At 38.9% G+C, this 14,754-nt stretch overlaps 2 protein-coding genes across 6 annotated transcripts; one reads left to right on the top strand and one right to left on the bottom strand.

The window, feature by feature from the left end:
* Positions 1-228: 228 nt before the first annotated feature.
* Positions 229-2,524, top strand: LOC149318782 (uncharacterized). Of its 5 annotated transcripts, XM_089507880.1 has the most exons (8): positions 229-414; positions 507-560; positions 796-852; positions 957-1,016; positions 1,127-1,189; positions 1,291-1,353; positions 1,458-1,532; positions 1,716-2,524. In XM_089507880.1, exons 1-8 carry the CDS (start codon positions 393-395, stop codon positions 2,147-2,149), a joined length of 828 nt encoding a protein of 275 aa, XP_089364006.1. In that variant the 5' UTR covers positions 229-392; the 3' UTR covers positions 2,150-2,524. The 5 variants fall into 5 exon arrangements, with proteins under 5 accessions (XP_089364006.1, XP_089364004.1, XP_089364005.1 ...); XM_089507878.1 differs by having other exon boundaries at positions 229-560; positions 960-1,016; XM_089507879.1 differs by having other exon boundaries at positions 229-560; positions 1,130-1,189.
* A 347-nt stretch (positions 2,525-2,871) lies between these two features.
* LOC149318781 (uncharacterized) lies at positions 2,872-3,802 on the bottom strand. Its single transcript, XM_089507876.1, has 2 exons — positions 3,346-3,802; positions 2,872-3,230 (listed from the first exon to the last, which is right to left on the bottom strand). The coding sequence occupies exons 1-2, from the start codon at positions 3,784-3,786 to the stop codon at positions 3,144-3,146; spliced, it is 528 nt and encodes a 175-aa protein (XP_089364002.1). The 5' UTR covers positions 3,787-3,802; the 3' UTR covers positions 2,872-3,143.
* Between the last annotated feature and the right edge of the window lie 10,952 nt (positions 3,803-14,754).

Genomic DNA, 14,754 nt, shown 5'->3' with positions numbered 1-14,754 from the left:
GCATATTTATATTTCTTTTCATTTATTTTCTGATTTAAGGGATGCTTTTAAAATTAAGCATTCAAAGAGTTTTTCTTTTTTGCAAAGGAACAATGGTTTTATGAGAGAGGCACACCACCTGCTGTCGGGCCAAATTCACCACAAACACACATTCTTTGTTTTTTACAAAATGACACTGCGCATGATCCCTGGATGTGTACTAACATGTCTCAACATGTTACCCTGAAGATAAGAGGGCGTCATTTCCCCAGAGTGTGACCCAGGAGATGTCCTTGTACATTCATTCAGTGGGACACTACATGGTTTCTATGCACTGCTGTTGGTAAAAATGTTTTATATGCTTTTCAGATTTATCTCAAATCTTCTGAGACATATATTTTGAAACAAACGCCATGGCATCATCAAAACAAACAGGTAAAGAGGTTTTCTTTTAGGGTTAACCTTGGAAAATTACAGAGGTTCCAAGATGTGCCTGATGCTAAACTGCACCCCTCCTTTCCTATTAGGAATGGGCATAGAAAAGGCTTGTCAATATGTGGACAGTGATGATTCCGATTTCAGTAAGTTATATTTATATATTTTATAGGAGGAGGGTTAAGGTGTATTATAAAGAACTTACTAATGTGCATCAGTTCTTGCAGCGGGCATCTCTAAACCTCTAAGCACGCCATGAAACCAAGTGAAAATTAAATGATTCTGGCGCGTGTTTTTGAAGGCTATCATATATTTCATTTAAAGGTCTAGTTAACATTATTATTATTATTATTATTATTATTATTATTATTATTTTCCTAGCTCTTTCAGAAGTTATGGACAAGACCTTGAGGGCTGAAAATCAAAGAAAGGGTTTTTGTGAGTATGGGCGTTTAAGAATATAACATGTACGTATAGTGTCTGAAATGTCTATGTAATTGCATTATTATTATTATTAATATTTATTTTCCATGCTTTTTCAGCAGGCAGCTCTAAGCCCAAGTTCTTGACGCCAAGTGAACAGGGAGATTTGAAGAATGCCGGTGGGTGTGGGTTTAAGGATATAACATGTATAGTCTCTGAAAGGTCTGGCTCATTGCATTATTATTATTATTATTATTTATTTAATTATTTATTTTCCATGCTTTTTCAGCAGGCACCTCTAAACTTAAGGACACCATAAGGACAAGTGAACAGGGAGATTTGAAGAATGCAGGTGGGTGTGGGTTTAAGGATATAACATGTATAGTCTCTGAAAGGTCTATGTAATTGCATTATTATTATTATTATTAATATTTATTTTCCATGCTTTTTCAGCAGGCAGCTCTAAACTTAAGGACGCCATAAGGACAAGTGAACAGAGAGATCTGAAGAACGCAGGTGTGTGTGCGTTTAAGAATATGATATGTATAGTGCTTATAATGTCTAGTTCATTGCAATATTATTATTATTTATTTATTTATTTATTTCCCTTGCTCTTTCAGCAGGCAGCTCAAAGATTCTGGACAAGAACTCAATTGAAACTCTGACACCAAGTGGAAAGAAAAGAAAGATTTTTGGTGAGTATGTGCATTTAAAATCATTATTACTGTACTTGAAATGCCCAATATTACTTTTACAGGAAAAGATATAATGAGGGAAAAACACCATTTAAATGGTTGCTCTTTCCATGTTTGAATACAGTGTGTGCTACAAATGGAGTAGGGACCCTATTTACTGATACCTTTCTTCTTCTTCTTTAGACAATAAAGTTCAAAAGGGAGAAGACCCTGAGAGCAGACCTCCCAAGAGACAAAAACATGATGAGGATCTTCTTGAAGAATTTGCTTTCAAATACAAGACAATATCTGACTGTTTTATTAATTTACAAAGAGCCGCACAGCAAATGCGGATACATCGTGACATGTTGAATAGGCTTGCAGCTAATTCACAGTGTACACGTGCAGATCTGGAGGCTATTGTGAAGGCCATTAAAAAATACTGTAACTATGTGGTCTGTGGTGACACACCCTTTGAAAATGTTCAAGTAGGTGGGGGAAGTTCTAATTGTCAAAAGGGCAGAGAAAGAAAACAGTCTATCAAAGAAATGATGTATTGGAGAAAAAGAGCTATTAAAATATTAAACAGGGCAAGAAAGACACTTGTTACATTCACCTTTTGTAACTCTTCAGGGTAAAAGCTTCCAACAACAGGCTCCTCAAGATAATCTTTCAGCAGGTACACAGGTCTCTTTGCAGTTAGGATGACCTGGTCAATAATAAATACTTCTGTGGTGAAATTCTGTTCATATCCTTTGGCAAATATGCCCTTGCTTTTAGAAACCCTCACATGGTCTCCTTTTCTAAGGAGCGGATGCTCCTTTTCTGTTTTGATAAGGGCCCCATATACTGTTTTCCACATGGCTAGAGCATTAGAATCATTGACGTCTGCAGGCCTTGCTTTGATTGTTCGATGAAAACTCTGGTTATAACTTTTTAGAAACAGGGGAAGCATGTCAATATAGGTAAAGGTATTTTTAGCTGTGAAATACCTCCACATTTTTGTTTTTAATGTTCTATTAAATCGTTCCACAACCCCTGCTTTGACTTCATTATTGGTGACAAAATGATGAATTCCATGATGTTTTAATAGGCTGTTCACAGATTTGTTTAGAAATTCACGGCCACGATCCATTTATAATTTGACAGGCTTTCTGCCGCTTTGGCTAAAAATAGCGTTAAAAGCAGCGGCCACTTCTTTACCGGTTTTGTCCTTTAAAGCTAAAGCCCAGGCAAATTTAGACAGGATATCTATTACTGTTAAAATGTACTTGTAACCTCTGTTATACTTAGAAAACTGTTGCATATCAACCAGATCAGCCTGTCATTGAGAATCCACATTAGATACAACCGTCTTGTTTCTTTTAAAATGCATTTTGGCAGGTCTGTGTAGCGTATAGGCATCTTGGCCAGAAAGCCATTGGGACACCTCCTCTCTTTTAAGATTTTTGTTCTGTATTTTGGCTTCATGAAGTAGGGCATTCACACCCCCAAAGCTCCCAGTTCTCCCTGGAGAATAATATATATCACCCAGAATTTTTTCATGCCCTCCCATTTTCAACTCTAAGGTAAGTATGAACACACTCATGTAATACAAACAACATTTTATTGGTGGAAAGATTAGAAACATATCTACACCTTAGGGATGGGGGAAACATTTAGGGGCTGTAGACTCTTTCCAGCCTGGTTCTTAGCACTGTCTGCTTGTAGGTCTTCATCCTAAGCCAATAAAGAGAAATAAGAAACATTTTATTCTTTTAGCAAACAACACACTTGTCTCCCAAATGATAACCAGCCCACTAACATTTTTTTTTTTTAGATTTTATTAACTTACCATTAAACTGTAGTAGCCGGAATCGGTATCTATGCTTTCATCCATAGTTTCTTCCACATGGGAAGGCTGTGGTGGGTCACGATCTCCCTCTTCCATGGCCTCTTCCATCTGAGCGGCGGGTTTCGAAAGTCCTACGCCATCCGGTTCATCAGGGCTCTGTGGAGTGTTGGGTACGTCCTTCTTCTCCTTCTTCTGGAGAATGGATTTTAAATTGCAACCACAATAACACTCGAGTTCTGAGGAATCGTCAATGAAATCCATAATGTTGGGTGTCTTTTCAGGCTCTTTGGATTCCTTTCTAGGCCAAATGTTCAACGGTACGGGAGGGTCACTAAAGCCCACAGGCCCGTGGTAGTTTGGCCAGGATGTTATTCTGGTGGGTTTGATTCTCCGGCTTGTAGAAGGCGCTGCAAACCGCAGAGGGGTGCTTGGCGTCTCCATGTTGCCGGCGCAGAACGTGTCTGGGCATGCATAGAATGGCTGCTTCTCGATACGGGCTAGAGCTCTCTTCAGCCAGCCTACTGGTTGGCTAGCGCGGACCACATGGCTCTCCTGAGATCAAACCATTGGTCAGGGGGGCACGTGACCTCAAGGGCGGGGGTGAATGGGACCCCCTGGGTCAGGGGAGGGGTCAAAGGTGGGCCTAAAGGGTCATCAATCATTCTTGGGGCATGGTCAGGGGAGGGGATAAAGGGTCATCAATCATTCTTGGGGGAGGGTTCATGGGTGGGGCCACAGGGTCATAAATCATTCCAGGGGCGTGGTCAGGGGTGGGGCTTAAGGGTCATAAATCATTCAAGGGGCGGGGCTTAAGGGTCATCAATCATTTTTTGACAGGAGCTACCCCTATATACTACTCTCCATACCCTCCAATTGCCCCAGTTTGGCAGGGACAGTCCTAATTCAGCCTCTGTCATTTCACTTTTTAAGGTGCTTTAAAAATGTTTCAGTTTTACTCTCCTCTTCCCACTTTCCTCTTTTGTCCTCAGCTTACTTCAGTTTCTGAAAACTGAGTTCAAAGCATGAAAATAATTTGCATTCAATTAGCTTAGCAATGAGGTAGAGGATGGGAGAAGTGGAATCTTGCCCTTCCCAGTTGGCTCAGGCAAAAGCAACCAGCTGTATCTCTTTGTGTTCTTCCTCAGGAATAACATTTACCATCTTGACGATACTCTGATCTTGCTTTGCCACACGCATCTCAGTTTTCATCTGTGAAATGTTGGAGAAACCCCAATGGCCAGAGAAAGCTCCACTAATGTAGATGTAATACCATTTATATTCCTGCTGGCAGAATGATCTACAACAGGAGATTCAGTGATTAGAAATAGCCTTAGATTAACAAGATCCAAAGCCGTCTCATACCTTTTTGTGTGTGTGTCTTCCTCCAGGGCCATTCCTGTCATTAGGTGGAGTAAGACTGCTGCCCCAGGCAATAGATTTGGGGTGTAATGAAATTGTTAATGATTTAATTTGTTATTATTCTTTTTTTACAACTGGAAAGGGTGTTTGCGAGATTTCCTGCCTCAGATGTCAGAATAACTTGACTTCCCAGGATACTGTAGACTTCAATGGCTGGTGGCAGTCGTGGTCTATGAGAAGAAAGGAAAAACTTAACAATAACCTAACATGCATACAGTGGGCCCTTGGTTTCCACTGGTTTCAGTTTCAAACCCAGGACCCACCAGTGAATACCAATGGCATGGCAAAATGATATCACTTATATAAAAAGGCAAAATCAAGGTTTGCTTTTTGGATTTTTAAAAAATACATATATTTTCAAGCTGTGGATGGTTGAATCTGTGGATAGAGAGGGCCAACTGTACAAGAGAAAGGGAGAGAGAAAAAGCTTTCACTCTGCTTTCAACAAACTGGCAAGAAGTGATTTTAGCTGCTCCATGGATGATTCACAACCCACAAAATCTTGCTCTTCGTTATCATTTGAGTCTTCATTTTCCACATGCCCATTTATTGTTTCAAGCTTTATTCCTAATGCACACCTTTGCTATTTCTTTCCTTTATCCCTCCCCTCCCTTGCTGCTATAAAGAGGAGCCTGGTGGACTGAAAAGTGATAAACAAATTCCTTAAATAAATAAAATAAAACTGATGGCATGATGCAACTGCTTTTTAAGAGGCTAGAACAAAGTTTCAGTTCAGAGAGAGGACAGCTCCTTTTAGTCCAAGTTAGTGACATAAACTATTGTGCTCTGTCTCCCTCTGCTGACCTGAACTTTGGGAGCATAAACCAGGGAATTATTTTCATCTTGGTCCCATGTTGATAGCTCATGTAAATAGATCGCATGAACATTTTAACATTTGCATTTATTTTGTGAATTTAGTGCATACTCACCTTCAACAAATAAGTTCCCAAAGAGGTTTGAGCATGAAACAAACTGGGTAACATGGCAACTACTTTTTATCTCTTAAACTAAGAAAGAGAGCTGCACCTGCTATATCCTTGAACAAATTGTAGTCTGCATTTCAATTTTTTATAGATTTTTTTAAAAAAATTGTAACCACTGCTTTGTATTTTTTTACCTATACTTTTTGAAGATGTTTAACAAGTATTTATTCCAAACATTTCATGTTTTGACTTGGAATTACAACATTAAACTTATTTACTATAAGAAAATCATGCAGTAAGTTTAAATGCAAAAGTTAACTGTTGTGGCCTTCCTCATAGGGGATCTTTAGAAATGGAGAATCTCTAGGTCTGAGGTATTTGCAGTGGCCCGAAGAGATAAGTTTTATCACCTTATCTAGTTCACATATTGAAAATTATACCTAGTTTTCTTCTCTTGCTGATAAATGCAGTTTACCAGGAATAAAACAGAATAAATTAACAATCTAAGAAGCATCTGGAAATTGTGGGGCAGAATCCCTCAACGTCATATGAGCACAGTGGAGTTTCAGAATGATCTCTCAGTATGACTTTGGTGGATCCAAATAGATTTCCATTCCAACTACCCCACCCCCGAACTTGGAGGCACACAACAACAACAAACATAATATAGCACAGAAGGCACAGTGCAATAACAAGAACAATAAAGTTGGTCTGCCCTTCATATCTGTGGACTGCAAGCCCACGGGGGGGGGGGGGGGTCAGAGGAGGAAGAGGAGGAAGGAAGCAGAGGAGGAGGAGGAGGTGGGAAGAGGAGGAAGGAGCAGGAGGAAGGAAGAGGTGCAGACAGAGAAGGAAGAGGAGGAAGCAGCAGCAATGTCATCACATGGATAGAGGAGGAGAAGAGAGGAAGAAAGAGGAGGAAGAGGAGGAGGAGGGAGGAAGTAAGAGGAGGAAGAGGAAGCAGCAGCAGCGACAGCAGTGGCAGCGAGGAGGAAAGTAAGAGGAGGAGGTGGTAGCAGTGGTGGTGGGGGAGGGAGAGGAAGAGGCAAAAGAGGAAGAGGAAAAGCTGGAGGAGGAAGAAGGGATGCACCCGCTCACCACAGCAAGCCAGGCTTCAGAGCTCTGTGCTAGGGTGATGGTGCCTGTGCCCATAGAAAGGGATCTGTGTGCCCCTGTGGCATGCATACCATAGATTGCCACCACTGGAATATACTGTCTTTGAATATGGATATTTTACTTTGCAAATCATGACCAAAAGCTTTTGGTAGTCCAAAGTTTTGTTTAATTCTGCTGTGAATTATTTAGCTTAGCACTTCATTTTCCGATTGCATCTCAGTTCCATGTCTTTTGAAGTACAGTCAACGAAAATTATTCCAATAATAATAATAAAAATAATAATTTGTATTTTCCCACCCTCCTGGGTGGATCAAAGTGGGGTCACAACCTAATTTAAGAAACAATACAGAATAACACAAAACAATTCGATAAAATACATAACAATTAGCGATTAAAAACAGGATATCGCAGGTGACACTGGAGTTCAGGGAGGTGGATTCGTGTCATACCCACCAAAAATCAGGTGGATATGCTCGCCGGAAAAGCTCCATCTTAACTGCCTTCCTGAAGGTTTCCAGGGAGGCAGTAAGACAGATCTTTTCCAGGAGACTATTCCACAGTCTTGGAGCAGCTATTGTAAAAGCTCTTTGGGAAGTTGAAACGTATTTGGTTGTTGTTACTTCCAAAGAGTTCTTTCCCGTCGTTCTAAGAGTGTGGGGCGGATTGTATAGGGAGAAGCGTTCCCATAAGTAACTCAGACCCAAGCCATCTAGGGGTTTAAAGGTAATAACCAACACCTTGTATTGCGCCCGGAAGCAGGAGCCAATGAAGATCTTTTAAGATTAGTGTTATATGGTCAATCCTTGAAGAACCAGTGACCAATCTGGCTGCCATGTTCTGCATTAGTTGAAGCTTCCGAAATTGGTACAAGGGTAGCCCCATGTAGAGCACATTGCAGAAATCAAGACGAGAGATTACCAGAGCATGTACACCACCTCAAGGTCCTTTCGGTCTAGGTAGGGACGCAGTAGGCGTATCAGCCGAAGTTGGTACCAAGCACTTCTGGCTGCCACATCTATTTGAGATGTCAACTGTAGAGATGGATCCAGAAGTACTCCCAAACTGCGAACTTCGTTCTTCAGGGGAAGTGTGACCCTGTCCAGGACAGGTTGGTAAATTTTCTTCCTCAGACCTGAGGTGCCTACTGCAAGTACCTCCGTTTTCTCTGGATTCAGCCTGAGTTTGTTTTTCCTCATCCAGCCCATTACTGACGCAAGGCAGGTATTCAGAGGAGAGATGCCATCCTTAGTCACTGAAACAGTCGGAGGCATAGAGAAACATATTTGGGTGTCATCAGCGTACTGATAACACCACGCCCCATGTCTCTGGATGATCTCGCCCAGCAGTTTCATGTAAATGTTAAACAGCATGGGGGACAGAATGGTGCCTTGAGGAACACCAGATGTCAGCTCTCTCTTGGAGGAGCAACTGTCCCCCAGCCTCACCATCTGGAATCTGCCCGAGAGGTAGGAATGGAGCCACTGGAGTGCAGCGCCTCCGATACCTAACTCTCTCAGGCTGACATGCTGAATAGTGCTTTATTTATTTATTTTACATGCCACCTTGGTGTTCTTCTTACCTCCCACAGGCTGTAATTAGTGGGAAGGGAGTGGCATCTTGAGCCAAAGCCTTAAGGTCCTCCTTGTCCTCCTCAAACAGCTAATGGAGGGAAGAGCAGTTTTTTTATTATTATTATTATTATTTAATAATCTTTATTGACAATTTCCAAATAAAAGAATACATTTCGCATAAAAAAACACGTTTCAATTTCCATACTCATAAATCTAACACTATGGTACATCCATAATGCCTCCTTCCTTAAGAAAATTGTTTGTATGGGCTTGATTCCAAAGGGTCAACGCTGACTTCCTACTCTTTTTATTCTCTATCTTTCTAGAGGTTCCTTCGGAAGAGCAGTTTTTATATCAGCAGCCTTGGTCAAGACTTAGGGTTGGTACCAAACAACTCTGACTCATATTTGACACCGAAACAAGCATTTCTGAAAAGGTAGCCTGTTTTGTTTTCAAAGCATCAATTATAAGGAGGAAGCTCTGTAAAGACGATGTTTGGGTTACAGGATAGATTCGAATCCCAACTATTCTTGAATATCCTCAGCTTTACAAGCCAATGCTATATAATGTTAGTGTATCTGACCCTTATGCCTATTTAAATGCATCTGAGTCCTCATGTTTTTTTAAAGATGATTTTAACTTTGTAATGAAATGTATTATTTTTACAGTGCATTTGATGTTTATATTTTATGCTTTATATGGATTACTTTTTGTATTGGGGCACGCTATACAAATAAACTTATTTACTACTACATGCCACCTTTCTTCTAAATTGGACCCGTGAAAACTCACAAAAGGTACTTAAAAATAGTACAGTTTTAAAAACACAATGAAAAAAATCACATTAGTGTAACATGTTTAAAATATACTATAATTAAAAACACACAAAGTTAAAATGTTAAACCATTGTAAACCTACAAAAGCAAACACCCCAATAAGAAGTTTTCCAGGATGCAATTATTATTATTATTATTATTAACCTTTATTTATAAAGCGCTGTAATTTTACACAGCGCTGTACATACAATCTTTTAGTTAGACAGTTCCCTGCCCTCAGGCTTACAATCTAAGAAGACACGACACAAAAGGAGAAGGGAGTGGTGGTGGGGAATGGGATCAAATGGAGATCCTGCTTGAAGAAAAATGTTTTTGCTTGACCGCGAAAGAGAGCAGGCAGGGAGGTCCAAAGGTTGGAAGCAGCCACTGAGAAGGCTCTCTCTCATGTCCTCTCCTCACCAGGTGAGTCTGTGATAGTGATGGGACTGAAAGAAAGCCTTCCTCTGAAGATCTTAAGAGTTCTGACAGATTCATATAGAGAGATGTGATCTTTCAAATAATTATGATTGAAATAATTTCAATAATTGAGGTGGGCCACACATGTGCCTGTCCTTACTATGAGGAAGGGGCATGCTTTCACCATCTCTTCCCTAGCCATTTCAGTGACAGCACTCAGTTTTCATGTTCATACCTTTAAAGCAATTGTCTTTAAACAGATGTCCTCCAAAATGTGTTGGATGACAAATCCCATAATTTCCAATCAGTATGGCCACTGGGGTTGTACTTACCAGGCTGAGGAAGATTGCTTTAAGTACTGCATGCAGTAAATTGAAGAATATTGGGCGGGGGGGGGGGGGGACTGCACTTGTATAAATCAGCTCTTCTATCTATGCAAGTAATCATTGCATTGGATAGGAGGCCTTTAAGAGAATTGTTTTATTTTGGCAAGGTAAAAGAAAAAATAATAAAGCTTTCCTTAATCCATAGTTGATTCTAGGTTGATGAAGACACATTTTAAAGATCTAATTTTCAAATATAATACTATAAAAAGAAAATGGTTCAACATAATAGCTAATAAATAATAAAATTAGACAGCCAGCAGAAACATTCCATAAATTTAAATGCCAGGTAATTAAAAATATATTCACAAAAAAGAAATATAGAAGGTCCTTCCAGACTGGTCTAAAGCACAGGTTTTTGCTACATATCTCCTTGGGTTTTGCCGCTTGTTGTCACATCTCTGTCTGCCTGTTCCATTCTTTTGGATGCCTGTTTGTAACAATTTTGTTAATATTTCTCTGTGTGTGTTTGACAAAAAACTGGGATGTGGTTTGCTCAGATGGTCCTATGTTTTGATAAGCAATTTTTCTCCCTCTGAATTTTTTTCTGCTTAGAATTATGGCACTATAGTATCAAAGTGCCATTTAGTGATGCACAATAGCAATGTAGATCTAAACATGTTCTTTTTTTTTTTAAGAAAGAGATAAGGGAGAGGGAGAGAAAGGAGACAGATACTATTTTATTCTTGATGCCAAATGTTGTTGTGACTGTGGACACTAGAGTGTGCTGTAAACTTTTTGTCACTGAGTGTCACATAAAATTGTAGAGAGATCTTGTAGCACCTTTGAGACTTACTGAAAGAAAGAAATTGGCAGCATGAGCTTTCGTAGACTTCAGTTTACTTGCTCAGATGCATTCAGTCTCAGTAGACTGAAATCTACGAAAGCTCATGCTGCCAATTTCTTTCTTTTAATTAATCTCAAAGGTGCTTCAAGATCTATGTACTAATTCTACAGACTAACATGATTATAGCTCTGAATTCTGTCACATAAGATGCAGCTCCTCCTGAGAAAAGTATATTCAGAGCTTCCTCGTTCATGCAACTTTTCTATCTCCCGTATATATATATTTTTAATGGGGAAAGGGGATAGATATGAATGAACCTCTGTGGGGAATGCTACTGTCATATGGTACTTGAGGTGCATGACAGTCAGGGCACACCTGCACAGCTGATTCATCCAACAAAATTTCTTGTGGTCCAGTTAAGTGCCTGAAGTAAAGGATTTTTACTTGAATTAACCACCACCCATCTTCCATTTGTTGAGGCCAGTTTCAGTCTGCATAAAGATCTAAACCTCTAGTGCAAAGAATTTGCATGTGACTTTTGGTTCTTCTTTCACTTCTGCTTATTGAAGATTTGGAAAGCAATACAGATAAGCGGATAAAAATAGGCCTGCTGGGTGAGACCAACGACCGTCTTAATCCAGTATTCTGTTTCCCATAGGACCCAGCCAAACAGTGGGAAAACTCTAAGCAAAACCTGAATTTAACAATGCTGCCTCAGGATGAATCCATACCTGTAATTAATTCGTGCTTACCTTGATCCTGATCCTATTTGAATACACCAGGTTCCTCAAGATCCAAAGTGAAAACAATTCTTTGGGATGCCTGAGGGCTTCAATGAAATTTCTTTAAAAAAAACATAACTTTTTTACTTTGCAGTTTCTTCGAAAAACTGGTTTTCTTAAACATGTGTCCTGCACTCTGAATCTGGATCACTGCAGAATGAGCAGGGTGACCAGTTGTCCTACCCACAAAAGGAGGACAAGGCACCAGAAAATGTAGGGCATTTGAGAAAAAATGTAGGACATTACCAAAGAAAAGCTTTTAAAAAAACCTCAAATAAATATAAATTCATGCTTCTTAGGCATGCTCAAAATGGAGAACATTTTCAAATTCCTCCTGGACTGAAGGCTGAAATTTAGGACACAGAAAAGGAAAATGTCTAGTCACCTGAGAATCAGGTGGCGAGATTAACTAAAAATATATATCAGCAATGAAAGAACTGGAATTAATTAAAAAATCTGGCTTTAATATAAGTAAGAATGTAAGATATGTAGGAATAGAAATAACATCAAACAACACAGATGTGTATAAAAACAATTACAAAAAATTATGGAATCAGATTAAAACAGATTTAGAAAATTGGAAAAATTTGAATCTATCCCTGTTAGGCAGAATAGCCTGTATTAAAATGAGTATTATACCGAAAATATTATTTCTATATCAAACAATTCAAATTCTAAAAAAAGAGAAACCAATACACAGTTGGCAAAGAGAACTCTCTAAATTTTTGTGGATGGGGAAAAAACCGAGGATCAGACTGAAAACAGACAGAATGTTGAAATGAATGATAAAAATAAAAGGGAAATAATAATAAATGGAAAAGAAAATAAATAAATTAAGAGGAAAATACATTTAAAAGCTAGTGGATTGATATGGAATAAACATTTTAGAAGGACTAGATGTAGGATTACAGAAGGAGTATTAATAAATAATCAATATCATAGGATAGGAAGGATATGTGGTATAGTAGTTGAAAGTATGAATGTAAATGTATTTGTATCTTCGACTAGAACAGGTGACTTTTAAATAGGCCAATATAACCCTCAGATCAGTTCCTAGGGAAAGTAGATATAAGAAAGAGTAAGTGAAAGAACGTAAGAGAAAAGCCAAAAATAAGAGGAAAGAAGATAGAAAAGAGATAAGAAGAACATAAGAGAGAGCCCAAAAGGTTAGTAAAAAGGATAGAGGGAAGTGAGTAGGAAAAGATTTAGAAGGAACTGGAAAAGGAAAAATAGAGAAGAAGGGAAGGGAAAGGGGGAAAGTAGTTTAAAAAGAAGAAAAGGGGATAAGATCCAAGGGTTATTTTGACCAAAACAGGAAGTTAAAATAATAATAAAAGAAATAGATTAAAAGAAGTTGGAGTTCAGCAAAAGAGAGAATAACTGAAGGTTGAAAAGTCAATTCAATAATTGAAAATAATTGAATGTTAATAGTATGGTTTTAGTGTTTAGTTTTTATTAGTCTGTTGTTAGTTATTTAAGTTCAATGTATATTGTTTTGTGTATTGTTTTTGTATGTGTAATATGGAAATTTAAATAAATATTACCAAAAAAAAAAAAAAAAAGAAAAGAAAAGAAAAGAAAAGAAAAAGAAAAAAGGGGAAAAAAGAAACCTCTTGGAAACATATCCCAAATTTTACTGAGACCAGTATTCTGGTAAGTTTTTAGTGAAATGTGTTATTTTTTGAAAAAATGTAGTAAAAGAATAAAATATGTTGGCAATGAGCATTACTTTTAAAAAACAAAACAAAACAAAAACCTTAATAATTGCAGGTTGACATGGAACTGAAACCAGTATAAATAAATACTTCAGCCTGAAAATCGGGTTAGCCCAGATGTAAGCATCTCTCTTCATATATTTATGCCGCATTGCAGATGTGAAAGTAGAAACATTAGTCAGGTTTCTGTAGCTGCGGGGCCTTTCAGAGATGTTTAATGTGGAAGCATTAGCAAGAGATGATTTTATTTTAATCATGAGACTCAATGGGAGGTGGTTCTGTCAGGGACGCTTTGATTTGGATTTCCTGCATGGCAGGGTGTTGGACTGGATGGCCCTTGTGGTCTATTCCAACTCTACGATTCTATGATTCTGTGATCAAGCAGACATAATGATATATGCAGTGTGAATTATGTATAACTTTGTATCTCACATTGTCTTCTATTGTGCAGCAAAAGGCTTCAAACACAATCTAGGTAGCAGGGGTGCAAAAGCCTAAGGGACCTCAATATATCCATTTATTTTGCTTAAAGTTAGTGGTCCCACAAAGTTGCTGTCATCTGACATTTGACTTTCCAGGCAGGGCCTTGCAAAGTCAAATAGAAAGCTCGTTTCCATTTTCTTTTCCCTGAACGTAAACTGAAAGTGTCCAAGTTTACAGAAGACATCCCTCTCTTTGAAGGTATCCTCTGTTTGGAGGAATGCCCAGTCCCAGGCTGGTTGAAACATAATTGCTGTAAAGTTGTTCTTCATTTCATTAAGGTGAATTGACTACATTGAAAGCAATGGAGAGGGGGATTGTGGCCGCAAAGGAGTGCCTGGGAAGTTTAAAGTTTCTTTCTTTTGCACAAGGAGATAACAACTATTGCCAAGTTTTATCAGAACAGGCCACATATAAAACTCTTGATGTGGTGACCCAGGGTGCTTCTGTGTTGACGATAAAAACTGACCTCACCTTGCATTTTTCTGGTCCACAGGAACTCCTCAGTGAACCCATTAAAAAGAACTTTGAAGCAACACTGGCACAACTGGTGACACATTTCCCTTTGGCGAAATCACAATTTTTCTCCTTCCCAGCATGCATCAATTTATAAGCCAGTAGGCCTTATGGTCTGCCACTGAAATCAGGAGTAAATTGCTACCTTTTCCCTTTGGGGAAAAAAAAAGCCCTGGGGTGCTGAAGAGGCCGGGGTTCATCCCAGATCCTCCTATACAATGTCTGGACTGCTTGCAGTAAAATGAAGGTGAGACCTTTTCATTTGGCCCATGTAGACAAGCCCTTAGACTGGTTCTGTTACAGGATGCACAAACGTTCCAACTGTCTTGATTTGGCAGTAACAGACCCAATTAATCCTCTATCCTCCTACTTCTTCAGCTGTGTTTAAAATGTCCCAGTTTCTATCTCCTCCTCCCCCCAACCCATCCTCCTCTCATGAAAAAGACTAGGATATAAATATTTTAATAACTAATATAATATAAAAT

The sequence above is a fragment of the Sceloporus occidentalis genome, unplaced genomic scaffold (genome assembly GCF_023333645.1).
Source record: "Sceloporus occidentalis isolate IW3139 unplaced genomic scaffold, rSceOcc1.0.p SCAF_2, whole genome shotgun sequence".
Taxonomy (NCBI): Eukaryota; Metazoa; Chordata; class Lepidosauria; order Squamata; family Phrynosomatidae; genus Sceloporus; species Sceloporus occidentalis.
Note: the sequence above shows the minus strand (reverse complement) of the source record. Positions and strands in the feature narration are given on the sequence as shown.